At 23.5% G+C, this 23,468-nt stretch overlaps 1 protein-coding gene across 1 annotated transcript in view; it reads left to right on the top strand.

Moving 5' to 3' along the window:
* LOC134829122 (uncharacterized) overlaps nucleotides 1-23,468 on the top strand; it is a 106,897-nt gene that overhangs the window by 50,265 nt on the left and 33,164 nt on the right. The window contains exons 5-6 of the mRNA XM_063842119.1: nucleotides 20,448-20,624; nucleotides 21,252-21,365. Coding sequence (XP_063698189.1) covers nucleotides 20,448-20,624; nucleotides 21,252-21,365 — 291 coding nt within the window. The remainder of the gene's footprint in view (nucleotides 1-20,447; nucleotides 20,625-21,251; nucleotides 21,366-23,468) is intronic.

The raw sequence follows: 23,468 nt of genomic DNA, 5'->3' as shown, positions 1-23,468 counted from the left end.
TCAAAATTTTTCAAAAAAATTAAATATGAAACATTTTTAAAAATTGTACTTACCTCATGTCCTTGAATTGCTCGCTAGACGAGAAAACTTTAACAATGATATCTCACAGCAGTAATAATAATCGAGGAAAACTTGGTAATAAAAAGTTAATGAAAGACGCTTTATCTGTCGACATTAAAAGATGAGCGCGAGAAAAAGGAAGAAAGAGAACGAACAATGATAATTTCCACAAACACATTCACACTCTTCTATTATCACGCCTTTCTTTGTTACAGCTGTTAAGGCACGAAACGCGTGAGAACTTCAAATTCCGGTTTTTTTAAAAAAAAATTTCAAGAATTAACCCAAATTTTATGAAAAAAAAAAATAATAAAAACTGGCCTTTAGCTGAATTCTCCAAAGAACGCAGAACAAAGCGTCATTTTATTATTAAAATAATCCCACACTCGGAAAAATATTCCGACACGTAGCACATTGGGCGACTGCCATCCAGCAGCAGACAATAATCTAATGGATGAAAATGATGATAAAATGTGTGTCAATGGCACAATTTCGTGCTTTGCGATGAATGAGTGGCAAACAATGATGAGCATGCCTCTTCTGCTGTTCATTAAAACGCCATGAAAAAAATCTTTCTTTTTTTATTTTTTTTTTTCTAAAGGTCAAAAGTTTGGTTCGCAATGGATTTGCTTGAAAACATATATTTTCGCTAATGCATCACATATATCTTCATTGTCTGTTTGGAACAAATTTTTTCTCGTACTTGACTTTTTAAGTGCATTTGTTTTAGGTTTTTGGCAAAAAAAAATTTTTCTTTTGCTTTGAGTCTGTCTTAAAGCATTTTATTACTTTTTTTTTTGAAAAATTGTAATAAATTTCAAACAAATTTAATTTTTTGAATAATTCGAATTTAAAATTCATCAGCAAAGGATAAATTCTAAAATTTATTTTTTTTAATTTAATATAAAAATTTGCTGAATTAACAAACAATAAAAAAATTTGCTGAATAAACTTTTAATATGAAATTTGCTGAATTAACCGAAAATATAAAATTTGCTGAATTAACTGAAAATATAAAATTTGCTGAATTAACTTAAAATATGAAATTTGCTGAATTAACTGAAAATATAAAATTTGCTGAATTAACTGAAAATATAAAATTTGCTGAATTAACTGAAAATATAAAATTTGCTGAATTAACTGAAAATATAAAATTTGCTGAATCAACTGAAAGTATAAAATTCGCTGAATTAACTTTTAATATGAAATTTGCTGAATTAACTTATTTTTTTTTAATTTTGAAATTTGCTGAATTAGAAAAATTTGTAACAAAACGAAAAATTTTCATTAAATTATTTTCCTTTATTTAAAAATACGCTTAAAACTATTTTGATTACTAAAAATTGTAAAAATAAGTTCCTTTATTTTGTTTCTTTATCTTTTTTTAAAAAAACGTATGGAAATTCAAAAAAAAAGCAGAAGAGTGAGAATGAGAGCAAACAGCAGAAAAAAAGTAAAATTCATTAAAACTTTTTCGTTTTTTTTTCTTTTCTATTTTTCGTCGTCGTCGACAAAGTCATTCATCGTCGGTCGTTTTAAAACATATTTGGCAGGAAATGCGAGAAAAACAAAGTCATAACTTTTAATTCACTTTTGTTTCAGTTCTTACAAAAATATTTAAAAAATAAAAATAAAGTTTTCTGCTGCTGAAAAGACGACTGAATGGAAGCACTTTGGTCCAACTTTTATTTTATTTTTTTTTTTTTTGAAGTTCGAGGCTAACAAACAAATCAAAAGGAGAAATTTTCCGGGATGAATTGCTCAGAAAATTTATTATTTTCGTTCAAATCCCTTTTAATTAATCCTCTTATCATTTAATTTTATGTGATGCGAGCGCGAAAAATTATCTTGAAGCACTTTTCAGACGCATTTTGTCTTAATTTCATCGTCGTCAATGGACAGAAAGCGAGCGTTTATTAATCCAGCAATAAATATTTATGATTGGAATTTATCACGCTGCGATAATTTAATTTAATTAGGACGATGGCGCAGAGCCGATGCCGTAACGAAGGGTAGAAAGATGGCAAAACAACAAAATGCACTGACACAGAAAAATCAATTACGAACGCCATTAAATGATTCGCATTAATTTTATCAAGTATGCGTGCTTGATTATGATGATTATTTTATTTTTAATCCAACAAATGAGATTGAAATAAGTATTTTTTATTTTATTTCCTTTTAATGGCTTTTTTAAAAAGTAGAAAAACCTGAAAAAAAGTATAAAAAAATTAATTTCCTATAAAAATAATATTTTTCCTTTAAAGCTATTTATTTTTCGCAGAACGAAATTGCAATTCAGCTCAGTTAATTTGAAATTGAGTTAATTATTTTGTGCACTGCGAGCGAAAAAAAATTTCATTTTTATCATGAATTCCTCGAATTTTGCGTCTTTTGTAGTTGAAATTACAATAAAACTTGGCAGAAAACTTTTATGATATATTTTTCTCTTGTTTAATTTATGCATCCAAAAGTTTCTCCGCCTTTTCTTCATTTTCGTTTCGGTACAAATGTTTTAAAGATGACGATAATTAAAATCAATGATCTCGTTTAAAATGACTCGCTACTTGAGTAAATGTGTTGCCAAAAGAAAAAATGTGCAGTTGACTTTAATTTAAAAATATTTTCATGGAAGAAAAAAGGCACGAGATATTTTTATTCAGGAGAAAAGTAGAAAATTTTTATGAAAAATGGCGAATTGAATGACGATAAAGATTTTTTTTTATAAAAATTTTAAAAAAGGCAATTATGATTAAAAATTAATTTTTAAAATGTATTGAAAAAACTTTCAAGATCAAAGTTGTCATAAATTTATTTTTTTTTACGGAAATCGATTTATTATTTCAAGGAAATTTAATTAAATTGGCGCCAAATATTTGTTTATATTGAGTAGAGATGTCAAATATGAATAATTTTAAAATTTTTAATCATATAAATTTTTTATTTATTATTTAATTAAAATGATAAAAATATTTAAATCAATTTTAAATTTTTATTAAAAAAAAAATTATTTAATACAAATTATTTGAAAATGGCGCCAAAATTAATCATTAAGATCAATTAGGGATGTCAAATATGAATATTTTTAATTTTTTTTAGAACTTACTCAATATTATTTTATTTTTCTGATTTTTAATATATTTATAATGAAAAAATTATATTTTAATTGATAAAATTAAAAAAATATAAAAAATTTGAAGTCAAGAAGTAAATTTTTAAACAAAAAATTAATTATTAAAGAAAACTTTATTATTAAAGAAAAATGGCGCCAAAATTATTCATGAAGATGAATTAGAGATGTCAAAAATGAATAATTTTCGAATAATTTCACATTTTCATACTCCTCACTATCTTTTCGCGCTTCTCTATCAACAATTCCCATTAAAATTCAAAACAAAAACTTTAAAACGTGTGAAAAATACCTTGAGGCCCTCAAACACTTTTCTTCACTTCACTTTTGAAAACATTTCAAATCAACGCAAACAAAAAATCGACAATCAACATGCAAAACATTGCCGTGCCAAAAACATCAAATCATAAATAAAAGTATAAAAACAAGAAAAATGCATCCTGCAGCAGAGTGCGAATGAATAAGCACAACAAAAACAAGGAAATAGAACGTGTGAAATGCTAAAAGGAAGGAAAAAAAGCGATAGAAGTTATGATTTTGCATTTTTTTTTTCGAATTGTTCCTTTTTTTATTCGCAAAACTTGAAAATTGTAAAAAAAAAAGTTGAATGGAACAGAAAAAAATCATGTTTATTGCCAAATATTGAGAAAAACTTTTAAATTCTCAACAAAATACTTTTCCAGCAAAATCCACACTTGTCAATATTTTTCATCAATTACGAGATATCTGACAATTTTTGATGAACGATGAACGACGAAAGCTGAAACGACATCGAGAAACGAGTGAAATGCAACTTTACATAAATCCCTGCTAAGCTGTAATATGATGATGTAAAACCATATTTTGCTGTTTCAACAAGAGAAAACATGCTCTTCAATGTTGTTGTTATTGATGCATTTTCCGAGATTTTCCATCTTTTCCAAGTAACGAGGTGAAATTTGTTTATGAGAGACGAAAAATCAACGAATATTTTTGGTGCATCAACTGATGCATGTGACATGCTAAGATAACAGGAGTTTTGACCCCTTTTTACATAAATTTTGCGAAATTTTGCAAGGCGTCTCCATTTTCTAATCAGTAATTTGAGAGAAAACGTTTCATGTTGTAAATTGTATGGGTTTTGTGAATAAAATTTGTGTTATTTTGTCGAGAGCATCCTTGAAAGTGTTTACTTGGTGCAGTTATTGTGTGTGTGTAAAATTCAAAGGAGCCGCAAAATAAACAATTTACTCTAATAGGGGTGAACGAATTGTCGATAGTTTGTCGTTTTGATAGAATAAATTTAAAAATATACCATGAGGAGTACAAAAATGTAAAAAAATTATTTTTTTTCTACAGTTTTTTACTCTTCATTGCCTTAAATTTTATAAGAAATTTTAAACAAAATATTTTTTTAATCTTGATTTCATAAGCAAAGTAATGTTGAACCCTAATTTAATTTAAAGTTTAAATAGATTCTCGTTAACAGAATAATTTCTTTACTTGTTTGATCATAAACTTACCACAATGTCCATAAATCTGAGTTTTTCCGAAAATTAATTATTTGTTTTAAAGTTTTAAGATTAAAAATCTTATAAGAGTAATTTTTTAAAATAAATATTTATTTAGGTATTTAAATATTTTTAGATTGTTTCTTGTTTCTTTAAATTTTTATTTGATTTTTTTCGTTTAAAAAATTTAATAAATAAACAAAATGGCGGAAGTGACGCTTGAATGTTCAATAAAATTAATTAGAGATGTCAAAAGTGAGTATTTGCACATTTTTGTACTCCTCATTTATAAAAAAATAAATATCGCTAATAAATAAAAATTTTATTTAAGTTAATTTTTATGAATTGCTGAAAATTAATTTTATTTATTATTAATTTAATTTATTTTTTTTGTTTTTTAATTTAATTTAATTTAATATACAATAGAAAATTAATTTTTTATGGCAATAAAAATTTTTGTAAAAAATATTTTCATTTTATTTTAATATAATTTTTTTTAATTCAACTTTTAATTTCAAAGAAATAAAATTAATTTTCAGAAATTTTTAAAAATTAACTGAATTAAATTAATTTTTAAAAAATTAATGAGGAGTACAAAAATGTAAAAATATTCACTTTTGACATCTCTAATAAATCTGATTGAATATTCAGCGTCTTTTCCGCCATCTTGTTTATTTATTTAATTTTTTTTAAACAGAAAAAAATCCAATAAAAATTTAAAGAAACATTCTAAAAATATTCAAAATGTCTCTTAAATCAAAGAGTAGACAGACAAAACTTTCTGTTCTCTTCTAATTTTTGTCACATAAATAAAATTATTTTCACTTGACTTTTTTCAGTACAATCTATGGCATAGTTTGCAATCTAGATCGTTTACACGTACTACACTAAAATAATTTCACAAAAAAAAATTTGTTCATGAAATTCGTGTAGAATAAGTAGCAAGGAGGAGATGCCGCCATGGACAACGAGAGAAAAGTTAAAGAAAAGATGTTCCAACTAATGGCATCCCATTTACTTTCAATGTTGCTTTACTTTTTATTACATTATATTACATTACTTACTCTGCAGATTTGCTCCTATTTTGCATTTTTTAACAACAAACTGCATACTCAAATATTTTTACAGTTTGCCTTACAAATGGATTTACTTCCATCGTTCGTGAATTCTTCAACAAGAATCGCACGCAAAAAGTCGACATGACACAAAAATTCAGTATTTGACTTTTTTTTCGTCTTTTAAAATGAAACTGAAATAACATTAAAATATGCATTCGTTTTTTTATATTTATTTTTTTTGCGTTGTATACTTTTGGCAGTACTTGAAAATGTCTTGAGATGTCTCGACGACATAAGAAGGATCTTTTTATGTGCAGAATTACAGTAAAAAATGCTACTTTGACTTGATTTTATTTTATTACGTCTTCTTATGTCTTGTTTCTTTGGCGTAGTTGAAGCAGCAATAAAAGCATTAATTCTGAATTTAATTCATTGGAGTCGTTTTTTACCGCATTTGGAGGAAAAATATGATTTTATACAGTCTAGTTCACACAAAACCTTTAAAATTGTGCATTGGGTCTAAAATTTGAAATTGCTATGAAATTAATTTTTTTTAAAATATAAACTGGGTTTAAAATTTAAATATACTAAATAATTTTAATATTTAAATAAATATATGAAAAGTAATAAAAATAAAGCAAAAATATTCAAATTGTGCATTGGGTCAAAAATTTTAATTTTATTTGAAGAAATTTTTTTTTTTGAATGTGAACTGGGTAAAAAAAAAGAATATGATTTGGGCTTAAAAATTTTAAAAATGAAGCAAAAAAATTTAAAAATTTGCATTGGGATGAAAATTCAAAAATGTTCATTGGGGCATAATTTTTTAATATTCAATTTAAAAATTAATTATTCAAAAATTATTAAAAATTATTTAAAAATTAATTAAAAAATTCTAAAAATTTCAAAATGTAAACTGGGGTAAGAATTTTAATTTTATTTGAAATTAAATCTTTTTTTAAGAATGTGAACTGGGATAAATAATAGTATAAGCATTAGGCTTAAAATATTTTAAAAATAAACCAAAAAACATTTAAAACTGCATTGGGGTGAAAATTATAAAATGTTAACTGGGTCAATAATTTTGAATGTACATTGGGCTAAATTTTTTAATGTAAATTAATAAAGTTTTTTGACCCAATGAACATTCAAAAATTTTGCCCTAATGCACATTATGTAAATTTTTATCCCATAGCACATTTTTAAATTATTGCCCAATGCACATTTTAAAATTAAAAATTTGTTTAAAAAAAATTTCATGAAAATTAAAATTTTTAAATCAAAATGCGCTTCATTGTTAGTTCTTTTGACGAAAATTTTTTACAATTTTTTTCATTGTTTCTTTGTTTTATGTTTACAACAATAAATAAATATGACAGAAGTCAGACAGACAAATTTTATTAAAAACCCTTATTAAATAAAAAATGCAAATATTTTGAGTTGTCAAGCAAAAAAAATCCACTGGAACGAGTTCAGAGACGCATAAATTCTCATAATTTTCAATAAATTCAAATCAAGCTAATTAAGAGAGGAAGACACTTGTCAACATGAAACAACCATATTTCACATAAAGATTATCTTTAATAACACACATCTTGCATCTCTCCCACATAAATTAACATTATTACATTCCAAACGACGACGACGACGCACAAAAGACATTTATTGAAATTGTTTAAAAGGAAATTCATGTCCTTTCCTCATGTCACACTCGAACAAGACAATTGTGTCAAGCACCCGAGAAATATGGAGAAAGGATTAAATTTTCAAAAATAAACTCTTGACAAATGTCTTGCCGATCCAAATTTATGGCTTGCTTTATGCTTTTTAGGATGTTGTCAAAAATTTTCCTTGAACAAACATGCAACGAAGACATTTCTCGAGAATTTGTCATGTTTTTGTCGACATGTCTCATTAAATTGAGAGATTTCTCGTGTTTTGTGCAAGAAATTCGTCGTTTGTTTGTAGCTCAATATTAAATGAGACGAGATTCGACCATTTAATAAATGATATGATTATAATTCACAAAACACGACATGGACTCGAGAGATGCAATATTTGAGCAACAACTAAAGCTACAGGGATCATGACAAATTTGATTGTCGTGTTAAATTGCCGAATGTTCGGAATGTTGTTAATTAATTTGGAGTGATTTTGGGTAATTTGCCAAACAAGGAAGAGAGCCATGGTAACTTCAGATCGTATGAGGAGGAATGTTAAGGGACTCAGTATGAGATGGAGAAGGAATTGCAAGATGAATTAATACCATTATTGATTGATATATTTGATGACTTATCTTAATTTAAATAATTTGTCTCAAAATATATTTTATGGAATTTCTTATTAAAACCCTGAAAATTTGAGTTTAAAATATTTAATTAAATAATTAATTAATTAAAATATTTTTTAAATTTTTATTACATGATTAAATACTTAAAAAATTTTAAAAATTGTCAATTTATTATATTTAATTAAAAATTATTTTTAAAAATTTAAAATAATTTATTTAATAGTTTTTAATATTTTTTTATTGTTTTTTTTTAATTTTTAATTAAATTTAATTGTTTCAAATAATTATTTATATAATAAAAAAATTATTAAATAAAAAAAAATAATTTTAATTAATTTAATAAAATTTTTAATTTAATACCTAATTTTTTAATTTTTTCAATTTTAATTTTTTTTAAATTTTGCTTATTTTATCATTATTTTGTATTTTATTTTTACAAATTTCATTATTTAAATTTTTTTTATTTATTATATTTTTATTTTTTATATATTAATTTTATTTATAAATTTAATTTTTTTGATTTTTTTTATTTATTTTTTCAACTTTTTTAAATTTTCTTTTTTAAATTTATTCAAAAATATTTGTTTTATTCAAAACATAAAAGATAAACGTGACAAATAAATTTTTGTATGAATCTCACGATTTATGTAAAAAAAAAAATTCCAAGAAATGACGCACAAATAAAGAGTTCATTTACTTCTGTCAGCATTAGACATCATGGAATGTCTGATGAGATATTTACAACGCAATTCAGTCTTGCGTTAAGGCGTTTTTTGATTATTTTGCTTTAAAATTTCCATGAAAGATAATCAATATTTAATTCAAGAGTAAAAATTTAATTTAAATAAAGAAAAAATATTAAAGTATTTTTTTAATGAAATTTTGTATCAAAAAATATTTTTAATTTTTTACATATTTTTCAATGATTTTTAATAAAAAAAATTTAAATTTAAAAAAATAAAAATTACTCTAAAATAAATTTAATTAAATACTTTTGAAAAAAAATTATAATACAAAAAAATTAAATAAAAATAAAAAATGTCTAAAAATTAAATAAAAATTTTAAAATATTAAAAAATTTAAATTTACTCCTTAAAAATTTAAATTTTTAAAAAAAAATCAAATTAAAATTTAAAAAAAAATTAATTAAAAATTAATTTAATTTAAAAATTAAAATTTACTTACAAAATTTAAATATTAAAAAAATATTTTAAGGCATTTTTGCTTTTAATTTAAAAAATTTGGAAAAACTTTCGCAAAAAAATAAAAGTTTTTTCTAAACAACACTCCCAAATCGCACGTTAATCAAAAATGCACTTCAAAAGACAATAAAACTCCCGCCACAGAACAGCAACTCCATAAATATTTTCCAACCGTATCATTTTCACATAATAAGACACCTTTTTTTATTATCTTCCCCTTGTCTCGTTTCTTTGACATATCACATCGCCCTCATGTGTGTGTGTGAAACATGATATTTTGCGAGTTTGTTATTACCACAATTTTTGTAATCAAAAACTCATCAAAAACTATTTTTGCATTAAATTTTACATGCGGCAACCGATAGCGATGAAGTAAAAAATAATTTGCATTCATGTGATCTCAAAAGTGCATCACATATGCAGTTAAAGAGCGTTGGCGGCGAGAGATGTGAGAGGAACATTGTAAACAGATTAAAAGGCAGTAAATAAATAATCTTTTTTGCATGGCGCTCAGTAGGCGAAATGAAAATTTTCATGATTATTTTCTCGACACACGATAACTTGTTATCACTTTTTTGCTTGTTTTTACCGTTGTGAAGTATAGTTTCACCTTGCAAGCGAGCTTGAGAGAGAAACAGAGATGATTTATTATATTTTTATGTTATGCTCACCTCACGGTATGTCGTTCATCATCTCATAAAGTCAGTCATTCAGACACGCCATTTTATAGCTTTTGCCTGTTTTTTCTTCGTGTTGCTAACAGCAAACATAAAGTTTTCCCTGAAGATGAAGAAAAAAATAATTTAACAAGATATTATTTAATTTTTTGACCCAATGCACATTTAATGAATTTTTATCCCAATGCACAATTTTTTAAATTATTTTAGTTAATTTTTTTAATTTTTTTTTACAGTTGTTGATTAAAAATTTCGAATCTTAATACTTAATTTTGATTTTTCTCCCTAATGCATATTCCAAATTTTTAACCTAATGCAAATTTTAAAGTTTCTAAAATTTTAAAAATTTAAATGCAAAATTTTATTTCTATTCCCAATGCAAATTTAGAAGAAATTTTTAATGTAAAAAAAAATATTTTAATTTTTGTCCCAAAGAGCATTTCAAAATTTTTTATTAGCAAATTCAGATTTTTCAACCCAATGCACATTCTTAAAATTTTGTATATTTATAAATTCTAATGTTTAATTAATTTAAAAACTTTTATTGCTCTAACTTATCAACTTTTTAATATTGATCCCATTGCACATTTAAATTTTATATTTTCTTCACAAAAATTTTTAAACCCAGTACACAATTTAAAATTTCTCTTCGACTCTAAATTTTAAAATTTTGTAAAAAATAATTTCATGAAGTTAAATTTAAAAAATGTTAAAAAATTTTCCCCAAATCATATTTAATTTTTTTTCCCTGTGCACATTTTAAAAATTTCATTTCACATTTTTTCGCCCAAATCGTATATTCGTCAAAATTTGTTAAAATTCATCCCATTTTCGTCCCACAGAATCTCATATCAACATCAACAGAAGCGAAAAGTCGAGATGCAAGTCTTTATTTCGTTATTTATTTCATGTTTAGACTATAAATTAGCACTGACGTGAGTTGTTAGTTTTTCACGAGAATTTTTTTATGTAAATAATCATCGAGGCGTTAACAAAAATAAAAAACTCAAGTAGTTCACTCAGTCAGTCAAGTGCCCTATTTTAAAGTTGTTGAAAATCGTTACCGGTAGTTTAGCTTCTGCACCGTTTTCACCTCTCGCAAAGATTTATTTAAAAATATGCAAAAATTTACTTTTTAATAAAAAAAAAATATTTAAAGGAGTGAGATGAGAATATCTCTCTAAGCGAAAATTAAATAAAATGTAAATACACGAGTTTTGCACTGATGCATAAAATTAAGTGCTTGACTTTGCAGAAAATTTTCCTTTTCTGAATTTTTAATTCGCAGAAATAAATAAAATAATTTGCTCGAAAAACAAACAAATTATTTTCCTATTTTTTAGAAAAAAAAGAAGAAGAAAAAAGCCGCAAAATAAACACTTTGCTCAAACAATGGATTGTCCTTTAATGGAATGCGGAGTTCCATCTTGCCTGTGTGTGTGCGAGAGAATAAAATTTATAATCAGAATCGTGTTAAAATGGTAAATGGAGATGATAATCCAAAAGTAAACAAGGATTAAAAATGAGGGATTATCGTTAATTGTGTTTCAGTTGCCATCTTCATTCGATTCCTTTTTTTTGCATTTTTTTTATGTTTTTTATCGTGATTAGCTGGCAGATTAAGCTCAAGTAAGCCAAATGAATGAGGGAGAGTAAAATAAAATAAAAAAAGTAAATAAATTTTTTTTTCGTCTTCGGTATCATATGAAGATGTTTTGTCTGGATTTTTTTTCTGAAGATATTTTTGGTTGATTTTTGGTCAAAGGTTGGGAAATTGGCGAAAGGAAAAATACAACAAAAAGGTCATGACCGATTTTTCGATTACAATTGTAAAACATTTCTGATGGCAATGATCTTTCAGGAAGGATTAGGTAAATTGTCTCGTGTCTCGTCCAGAAAATCGTCTTCGAGGGATTTTAGTGTTATTTGATATTCATGTAATATTTTTATTGCTCTCGGGGTATGAAAATGACAGAATTAAGGTTTGGCGAATCCTTTTGTTTTTTTGGTATTAAAAAATCTAAAAGAAAAAAATATTTTCACTTAAATTTGAATAAAAATTTGTAATTTACGTTTAAAAAAATATTAAAATATGTAAAATAAAAAAAAATTAATATTTAAATAAAAATTGAAAATAAAATTAAACTATTTGAAAAATACATAAATTAAAAAATAAATAAATTAAAGATCTAAAAATTTTATTAATTTTTATTTTTATTTTTTTTTTTTTTCAAGAATTAAAGATGTAATTAAAAATTATTTTAACTTTTTAATAAAAAATATTTTTTATACTAATAAATAATTAATTTAATTTAATTTAATCTAAAAAATTATTATTTAATTTCTTCAATTTATTTAATTTAATAAAAATTGTTTTTCAAAATTAAAAAATATAAAATATCTAAAAGATTTTTTATTATTATTATTTTTAATAAAGAGAAAAAATATTTTTAACAATTTTTTATTTATTTAAAATTATTTACATAACAAAAATAAAAAAAATAATAAATTAAAAAAATCCATTCAATTTATTTTTTATAAAAAACTAACTTTTCACATAAAATTTCCTCAAGTAAAAAAAATATTTTTAAATATAATAAATATTTGTGAATTTTCATTTTTTTTCTTATTGATTAAAAATTAATTAAATTATTTAATTTTATTTATAAAAAAAATATTTTAAGTTTTTTAAAAAATATTTAAAAATAAAAAAATTAAAACAAAAATTCCATTTAAATTTTATTTTTAATAAAAAATTAAAATTTTTCACATAAAATTTATTCCTCAAATATTTAAAAGCAAAAAAAAATAATTTTTTAAAACTTTTAATCTCGTTGCTTTAAACCCGTCATTCAAAAACCTTCAAACTACTAAAAACAATTTTAAAAAGGATTTCTGAAAAAAAAAAATCTCAAATCCTTTCCTCGTATTATAACTTTTTTTTCATTTTATATCAATAGAAAGTGTAAAAGTAGCAAAAATCATGCTTATTGAATAAAAACACGCAGCAATGCAAGGATGAAAAAAAAAACAAAAAAAAGTGCAATGCAAAAGTTTCAACAGTCCGTAAGCCTCCTTCATTCACTTCTTCATTAAAAGTTGAATCACTAAATTAATTTTTGAAATCTTATTTCCGTTGCTTTCTTTATTTTTTTTTTTTGCTCTTTTTATCCTTACCAAAGTTTTTATTTATTTTTTTTTTGTAAATTAATTTTTTTCTGTTCTTTAATAAAAACCAAAAAAAAAAATAATTTCTTCGAATTAATTAAAATTTTATCGATTATTGTTTATTTTATTTAATTCATTAATTTTTCTACCGAAAAAAATTTTTTTCCAAGAAAATTTTCAATGTCATTTTATTAAAAAAAAAAAAAAATATTTCATGAATTTAATGAAAAGCTCTTTTATTAAATTTTATTATTGTCCAGTCAATTATTTTTTTTTATAAAAAAAAAATTTTTTTCAAACAAAAAATTTCAAGAGCAAATCAATAAAAAAAATAATTGGTTTCTGATTTCTTTTATAAATTTTTCTATACAAAAAAAAATAAATAAAGGCCCAAATTAGCATCATTAAAATATGATATGAGCAAATATTTAACAGACACCCTTCCTTCGAGAAAACACAAAAAAAAGTAAAGAAAAAGGGGAAAAAATAATCAGTCGCAATTACAAGAAGTGATTCAATTAAATATTTGCACAGAAAAAAAAGATGTGAAAATTGTCTGATGTTTGTCTTATATGAGCCGAGCAGCAATATTGCTTTATTAGTGTAACAACAACACAGAAAAAAGCATGAAAAAAAATTTTGTGTCATTAGTTGTGTTGTCATCTATTGTTGTTTTTCCCGTCATTTTCTCCGTTTCTCGACGAAAAATTTCTACACTTTTTTTTGTGTGTCTCTCCCTTAATTTACTTTTATGTCTGTAGCAGCGGCAAAAACATCAGGCTCATATCACAGACGGAATATTACGCAATAACACTAACAATATGTTGCTTTCTTGTCTGTTTCTCGCAAAAAGTTTCTCGTAAAAACGGACGAAAAAACTTCGCAGCAACGTGTCAATACACATTATTAAATTTTGTAATCATGTTCATTTGTATTTGTCTCTCGGAGTTGGAGCAATTTCGGAGCAAAAACAAAGGAAAAATGAAACGAGTCATATATGTAAATAAATACAACTGAGACTGGATTGTGTGCGGAGAAAAAAGGCAGCATCCACATAAATAACACAAAACATGACAGCAAACAAATTGCGATAACATAACTTCGACATGACTTAATTCAAAATGGTTTTGGTTGCTTCGGCATGTTTTTTGAGGAGAGTTGCTTGAACCGAACGACGACGATGGAACAGAGACGAGAATAAATGTTATAAAAATATTTCTGGTTAGAACTAAATTTTTTGGTTTGACTTTGATGGAACGAAATTCTTCGATTTTTGTTTTGAATTGACTTCTTTTGAGGGATGTTTATTAGATTAAATCGAGATATGGTCAAAGAATTTCATTTTAAAGGAATTTTTCTCGTTTGGGATGTTTTTGAAAAATTTTTTTGATTCAAAGAGCTTTTGACTTTTTATTCCTGCAGGTTGAAATTTTTTGATTTTTATCGTAAAGAAATAAAATTTAATTTAAATTTGAAAAAAAAATTGATCAAAAATAAAAAATTTTTAAGATAATGCAAAAAAATAAATAAAAAAATAAAATAAAATAAATAAAATTTATTAAAAATGAAAAAAATATATTTAAAAAAAAATTTAGTGAATTAATTTAATTTTATAAAATAAAAAAAAAATAATTATTTTCAAAAATATTTTAATTAAGAAGGTAATTAAAATTAATTTTTTTTTTGAAATTTAAAATTTTTTTTTTGTTTTTTAATTAAATTAAAAAAAAAAATAAAATTTTTTTAAAAAATTAAAACTTTCTAAAAATTGAATTTAAAAATATTTTTTTAATTTTTTTTTAAATATTATCATTAAGAAATTATTTTTTTTATTAAATTAAGAATTAAGTTTTAAACTTTACGGAATAAAAAATGAAAATAAATTTAAAAAAAAATTTAAAATTTTTATAAATTAAATTAATTTTAAAAAATATTTACTTTTTATTTTTTAATAGTTATTTATATTATTATTTTTATTTAAAAAAAAATAAAAAATTTAATTTAATTAAAATAAAAATAATGTTCTAATAAAAAAAATATTTTAAAATTTTAAAAATTAAATTAAATTTATTTAATGATAAATTATTAATTATTTTTTTTTTGTTTGAAAAAAATAATTAATTTTAATTTTTTTAAAATATTTAAAATAAAATTATTTTTTTTTAATTTAAAAATATTGATTTCACACAAAATAGGAAAAAAAAATCAGAAAATTTGAATTTTTCTCATGAGACAAAACAAATGTTTATCTCTTTGACATTTTTTTTGAGAAAATTTTAACAAATCTTCAAATTTTTACCTCTAAATCCCTTCTTTGACAAATCAAAAAATTTTCATTTTACCTTTTAGAAAAAAATCAAAGACTGCAGTAAAATGTCAATTTTCATCCCACAGGACTCGATGTCGACAATTTTCAAATAACGCAGTGCAAAATTTGTCTCTTTTCATGTTTATCTCCTCATCTCATCTGCTCTGTCGCACAATTTTGATACAAAACTTCAATTTTCTTCTTTCGTTGCTTGTTTGATGATTTTTCTCTCTGTATCTTTGTTCGTCCCGATGTGATCCCAATTTTCAGTTTGTCCCGACAAATACACGAGAGAGAGTGATAGTCGAAAATTGTTCGCATGTCATGTTTTTGGGATTTCTCAATTTGTTATCTTTTGACCAGGCGAACGACGAAATCACTGCCGAGACAACGAGACATCGTTCTAATTGCAAGATTTATGATGCAACGTGTGTCACTGTAAAAGGTCGATAACGACGACACTCGAGCTTGTTGAGCAAAGTGAAGGATTTACTCTCGAGTGGCGGATAATGATAACACAATGTTTGATTAATGCTTTTTTGCGGGATTAGATTTTGCTCTTATTTCGTTCGTTCAACTTTTTTTTTCTCACAAATCACGCCAATAATTTGCCCGACAAATTCGATCAACGATCGTCATTTAGCGAAATTGCCATTTTCCGAAGTTTTTATTTAAACTTTTGTTGTTTTCTTGTTCGCGCCGCGTTTTAGCACTCAATAAAATATAAAAAATAACAGCGAACGGCAAGTCAAATGGTGCATAATTGAATATTTATTGCTGGTTGATTGTGTGTCGAGAAAACCAATAATTTTTTTTTATTTTATTTTGAATTTTTCTCTCTTTTGCTCCTTTTTTAACTTTTATTATGATTTTATGAAAATGTTACAGTAATAAATAAAATCTGTGGTGCTTGGCTTGAAATTGCTGTAAAGCAAGGTAATAAAAAGTATGAAAGACATAAAAATCGTGTAACGATACATCTTATCGCCACAGAACGAAATTACTGTTGCAAAGTTGTTCAATGATGCAAAAAAAAAATAATGGGAAGTTGGTTATTAAAAAAAATAATTTTTCAATGGAAATTTATATTTTTTCGCTTTCACAAATAAAAAATATTATTAAAAAAAAAATAAAAATTTATTTTTAATTTTTTACATTTTTTTCTAATTAACTTATTTATTATTTTTTTTAAATTTTTAAATTTTTTTATTTATTAATTTTTTATATTTTATTTTTAATAAATTAATAAATATTTTAATGAACATCTCAACATTAAAATAAAATTTTATTATAAAAAATTAGATAAAAATAAAATAAATAATTTTTGTCAATTATTTCTTATGAAAATAATGAAAATATTCATTAATTTAAAAAATAAATAAATGAATAAAATTTAAAAAAAAATAGAAAAAATGTTAAATGTTAAAAATTTCAGACAATTTATTTTAAAATAATTTTTGGAATTTTTATAAATATTATTTTACGCAAAAGTCGAAAAAATACAATTTCACATTGAAAAATTAAAATTTTTGAAAACCAACTGCCACTTATTTTTTTCTAAATTAAAATAAAACAAAAAAAATATAAAAAATAATAAAAAGATAAGTTTATTAAAAAAAATGTAAAAATTGAAAATATTAAGAATTTCTGAAAAATTTATTAAAAATATTTTTTTTAATTTTTATTTTATTTATTTTTTTATTTTTTAAAATAAAAAATTTTCATTTAAAAAAGTTTTTAAAAATTCAAAAATTTTTAAGGAAAAATTTTTTATAAAATTTATAAATTTTTTAATTTTTATAAAAATTTTCCTTGAATTCACAAAAAATACTAAAAATAAATTTTTAAAATAATTTTTTTCGAAGAACTGATTGTCGAACTTACAAAAAAAAATCAACACTTTCCATAGAAATCTTAACAAAAATATATATTTCTTACCCTTAAAACCTACTTTTTTCCATATTTATTTATTTTTCTTTTTTTTTCTCATTCACCAAAAATTCATCTCCCCATGATCCACTTTACGAACAAAAAAAAAACTTAACTTCCAAAATACTTTCCTGTGTTTATGAATTTCTTATAAATATATTTCTTAGCCGATTTACAAGCTCATTTTGTTTTTTGCTCCTTTTCATCATCAAAAAATGCTTAGCGTGTCTGATTCCTCGAATTGCTCAAATAACATCAAAGTTATGAGATAACATCCTTCCGATATCACACGACGACGGAGAAAAAACACAGAAAAATGCGTCTGTTTTTTATTTTATCTCGTTTTCCCAGAATTGACGTTGTTGATGGAAAAAGCATCGGAAAAGATTATCGCTACGAAAAAAAAATACGTCTCTCACTTGACTAACTAAAACGGCATTGTTTACAATTCTATCTTGCTTTATCCTTCGTCTAATTAGTTAATTAACTGATTCAGATCAAAATTTGGGGTGTAGCTTGTTGTTGTTGTCGGATGAACTCGAAGAACGCCTCAAAACGTGTTTTCTTTCCCTTTTTCCCTTTCGTACGAAAGTTTTACGTGTTTTCGTCAGATATTTGCTTTTCTCATATTTGCGTCGCTCCGAACAAAAGCCGAGAAGGGGGCATGAAAATTTCTTTCATTTACTTTAATGAATCAAGTGACAAACATTCAAAACTTTTGTGTAATCAAGGTAAATTAATGCAATGTAGCGTGGAGTCACCTTCCACGAATTTCGGCTTTTTAACAACAAAAGTTTCTCGGTGACCCGGGCAATTGTCTAAAAAAAATTTTTTTCTTCGTCTCTGAACTTCTTAAATCGTTAATTCACGTCATTTGTCTTGCCATTCGGTCGGAATTGCTCCTCGGAGAGACCAAAAATCAAAGTTCATGACGAGAGCAATTACTGGCTGGGTACACATGTAAAAATAATTGCCTCTATTTAACTTTTAGTTGCTTTTTAAACGACACACATCGACTTTTCTATGAGAGAGGCATGTCACAAAAAGTTACTCTTGAACTTTTTAATCATCGTCATTTTTCGTAAGTGACGAATGTTGTACTAATGACAGTTCCCCCATCGAGTATTTTATTGAAAAGTGGCAATAAAACGATGTAACTTTTGACTTTTTAATAAAATATTGAAGAGAGTTCGTTTTTTTTTGGTATTTGATTGCTTCGTGTGACTTTTGATGTTTTTGGGATGTGAATATTTTGACGAGTGAAAAGGGATACTTTTAATTTTAAAAAAATGTGTCAGAGTTAGAATTTTTAATTAAAAAAATTTAATAAATGAAAATTGATGAAAATAAATAAATTTAATTTTTTTGAATAATAAAAATAAAATTTAAATAAATTTTTATAATTTATAAAATATTTATTTAATTTAATTTATTTAATTTTTATTTTTTTTTTAATTTTTATTTTAATTTTTTTTTATTTATTTAATTTATTTTTTTTTATTTTTTTATATAAAAAATTATTTTTTTTTAATACAAAAAAATCCTCTTAAAATTAAAACTTTTAAGTTTTTTAAATAATTTAAAAATTTTTTATTCAATTTTTGGATTAAGTAATTTTTTTCATTAAATAATTAATTAAAAATTATTAAATAAAATTTACTTTGAAATAAAAAAAAATAAATATTGCTTGGTTTGAATTAACTAAAAATAAATTTATAAATTGATATTTTTTAATTTTTTTTTATGTTTTAGTGCTTTTTTTAATTTTTGTTTTAAAATTTTGAATTATTTTTTTTTTAAATAATTAAATTCATTTAATTTAATTATTATTATTAATTTAAAAATATTTATTAATTATAATTTATTTATTTTTAAATATTTTAAATAAATTAATTAAATTTTAATTACAGAATTTCTCTAATTTTTAATTATTAAAACAAAAAAAAATTAATTAAATTAAAATTTTTTTAAATTTTTTTTTTTAATTTTTTGAATTTCTTTAATTTTTAATTATTAAAAAATTTAATTTTAATTCATGAAAATTTTTATAATTTTCTTTATAAAATTACCTGTTTTAAACAAATTATTTTTATTTAATTCAATTTTAATTTTATTAATTAATTAATTTATTTTTTAAATATTTATTTTTTGTTTCAAAAATATTTTTTTTTAAATTTTGATTGTATTTAAAAAAAATTAAAAATTTTAAATTTAATATTCATTTAATTAATTTTTTAATTTATTAAAAAAAATTTCTTTCATTATCAAAACAAAATTTTCCTTTTTACAATTCTTCTTGTTATCATTTACAACAAAACCGACCTTGAACCAACAAATAAAAATCGTTTCTTCATCCAAATCGGACAGAATTATCGATTTATTTTCAAATTATGGCATTTTCTCCATTTTTTTTTTTATTTTTTTATTTTATTCCAGTTTGCATGAAAAATAAATCAGAATAAGGTAACAAAAGACAAAATCACATGATTAATGACATCTTGCCAGCTACGAATTGCAAACAGACCGAATATTGAAGTCATTAATTTTTTTCTCCGTCTTTTCTTTGACGCTCTTGAGACTCTTGTCTCCGTTATGTTCTCTGAATACGAAAAAAAAACTAAATAAAAATTTTGCTAATAAAAAAAATCGGAAGAGAAAATAAAGAAAAATTATCAAAACGAAGGAAAAAATTGTCTCTTCTGTTCTTGAAATTGATTTGAAAAATATGGATTTTTAGAAAGGTTCTTTTTTTTTTGTTCTCATCCATATTTTGGTCCGTCATAATTTTCCCATGATTGAAAACGTCGATTTATATCGATAAGTGGGTTTTTCTCGTATAATTTATGACAGCGAAGAGAGTGAGCGAGATACAATTTTGTGAATAGGTCGAGAGCAAAAAAAAAAAAAAAAAATGAAAATCATCTATTTTTTTAAAGGGACTCGTGTTGGTTGGTGTCCTAATGTAAAATTGATGTTAGCCACTCACTTTCACTCATCCTATGGCGACCTTTTTCTCGACATTTCGGAAATTGGGAGCAAAAAGGCAAATCATTTAAATTTCTCTCAAACTGTGGCTATTTGGCGAAATTTGAATTATTGACTAACATTTTTTTTTTTCATTTTTTTTTTTTGCAGAAGCGAGAGCGGAAATTGTCGGAACGACAGTTCGGTATTTGACGCCGGGCTCAACGCTCAAACTGATATGCCGCGTCTTGCAAAGTACTGAAAAAACTGCCTATATCTTTTGGTATCACAACAATCGCATGATCAATTATGATGTTGATCGGGGAATTAATGTCAGCACGGAAGCAGGTAAAATTTTTATTAAATTCCTCTCTTTTTATTTATTTTAAAAATTGGAAAAATAAAATTAAAAATAAAAAAAAATTAATTTTAATAAATTATTTAATAATTTTAATTTTTTTTTTTAATTTTAAAAATTAATTTTTAATTTTTTTTTAAAATTTAAATAATTTAAAATTTATTTTTTTTTAATAAATTTATTAATTTAATTTAAATTATTTTATTTTTGTTATAAAATTTAATTTTTAATTAATTAATTTTATTATTTTATTAATTAAATTATTTTATTTAAAAAATTTAAATCGTAATTAAAAATTTATTTTTTAATTTATAATTTTTTTAAAAATAAAATAATTAAATAAATAAAAAATAAATTATTTAATTAAAATAAATTATTTTTTTTTAAATTCAAAATATTAAATTAAATTTTCAATAAATTAAAAAAATAATTTTAATTAAAAAAAATAATAATTAAAAATTTTATTATTTTTTAATAAATTTATTTATTTATATTAAATTAATTAAAATTTAATTGATTTATTATTTTTAATTTTATTAATTTTTTGTTTAAAAATTTTTTAAAAATAAATTTAATTTTGAAAATAATTTTAAAAACATTTTTCTTTTTCTTTGCAGATTTTCATTATTCAGAGTTGACAATTCAACATGCGAACAAAGAGCACTCGGGAAATTACACATGTGTGCCCCAAAATTCGCAACCAGCGTCAACTATTGTCCATATTTTCAAAGGTAAGCTCAATTTTATTCGATTTTCAAAAATTTTTTTTTTTAATTTCTCATAAAAGCGACTTTATGACCTTCAAACAACAAATATTGTCACATAAAATATTTTTATTTGCTAATTAACCAACCACGAGACATGCAAACAATCCATTTATAATTATCGTTACATCGCTCGAGGCGAACAACAAGCAAATAATACGCAAATAAAACAACAATTATTTTAATGCAAATCTTTGCCTTTATCTTAACTAAATAATCATTTAGCACAAATTTCTCGGTATTCATGCGAAAACAATTGGCGTACAGTCCATTATTTCATCTATGGGCATTTGCGAGAAAACGAGGAAGACGTGTGTTCGTGCCTCCTTGTGATGTTCGAGCAAATACACAGAAACAAGCAAAAACTATTTGTTCTAAGCAAATTTATCATTCAAACTGAGAACAAACATTAATCATAATTGTGTGTTGGTGCGAGAATGAGATTTCATTTTGTGCTGAGAGAGAGAATGACCATCAATTTAGATATATGTTGTTTGAATTTGTGGGACATTTTTTTTTCTATTCGAGGAAAAATTTGAGTTTTTGTGAAAAATTTGTGTTTCGAGATCGAAATTTTTTTGGCGGGAAATTGAATTTTATTGTTAAAAGATAATTAACGATAGATGGCGCTTTAAATTTTAAAACCCATTACTAAAAATCAAGCTCTTACTTCAATAAAAAATTTCAGATCTGAAGTTATTTAAAGATCAGTTCAAAAGATCATTTAAAAATTTTTAAAGATGGCGATCTAAAGATCTAAGTAGATCTCGATTTGATTTTTCGATAAGATCGTTAGATTTTTTTAGATCAAAAATGCCTGTTGAAAGTATTTTTGATCTAATTTAATCGAAAAATTAAAAATTTAAGGTCAGATCGAGATCTGCTAAGATCTTCAGATCGCCATCTTTGAAAATTTTGAAATGATCTTTCGATCTGATCTTTAAATAACTTCAGATCTTAAATTTTTTTAATGAAATAAGAGTTTAATTCTTAATTATTCTAACTGTATTTTAAAATTTTTGAGCGCCATCTATCGTTAATTATCTTTTAAGTACAAGATCCGATTTCCCGCCAAAATATTTCTTCTTCTGAAAAGATCTGAAAAGATGATCTAATGATAAGATCAAATCGAAGATATTTCGAAGTCGAAATTTTTGGCGGGAAAAGAAGCTTCTCGAATCTTTCAAAATCTTTATCTGATCTTATGATCTTATCATTAAACCATCTTTTCAGATCTTTAGTTTCAAATCGTATTAAAATATCTCAACTTAGACTCGAAAAGATTAAAAATAGTTTGAATATTAGAAAATGTCGCAAAATATTCAAACATCTCAACGACAATTTTTAACAAGGATATAAATTTTAGATTTTTTTCTTCCTTCAACCACAATAGTATCTATTGACCTGTTTTACGTATTTAATACCCTCTTAAGTCTCTTTGCTATTTCTCGACTACAAATACATTCTCACATTTCCATAATATGTTAAAAGTTTGCAATAAATCACTTGAACTGCTCCAAATTGTGTGCTTGATTTTCTCACATGCCAACCTATAACCAACCAGCCAGCCAGCAACAATTCATAGATAGGCTCAAAGTTAAATATGCATAAAAGTACTTAAAAAACTCAAAAGCAAAAGTGCTTGAAAATTGCATTATTTATCTTTTGTGTTATTTTTTTTCCTCGTCATATTTTTACTTTTCTTTTTTACCTAACGAGAGTTTTAGACAGGCAGCGTTATGAAAGATCCGAACGAAGAAAAGGAAAAACTTTTTAAAGCTGAAAAACAAAGAATATTATAACGAGTAGCAGCAGGAGCCGGTTTATTTATAGGAGACGAGAAAATTTATTGCTTTTAACAATATTTTCATCAAATATTTGCACAAAGAATTTATCATCATGATTGTTATTATTATTATTATTACATAAGGCGAGTTTTGTTCCTTTTAAGAAACTTTCTCAAAGAGTGATGAAAAATGGAGAATCAAATAATGAATTAAAAATGGATCACATGCGAAACAAGATGAAACGTCAAGATTTCGTTTCTTATTAAAATACAGAAAAAAACCG

The sequence above is a fragment of the Culicoides brevitarsis genome, chromosome 2 (genome assembly GCF_036172545.1).
Source record: "Culicoides brevitarsis isolate CSIRO-B50_1 chromosome 2, AGI_CSIRO_Cbre_v1, whole genome shotgun sequence".
Lineage (NCBI taxonomy): Eukaryota > Metazoa > Arthropoda > Insecta > Diptera > Ceratopogonidae > Culicoides > Culicoides brevitarsis.
The sequence above is the reverse complement of the archived record's forward strand: the minus strand, read 5'-3'. Positions and strand labels throughout refer to the sequence as shown.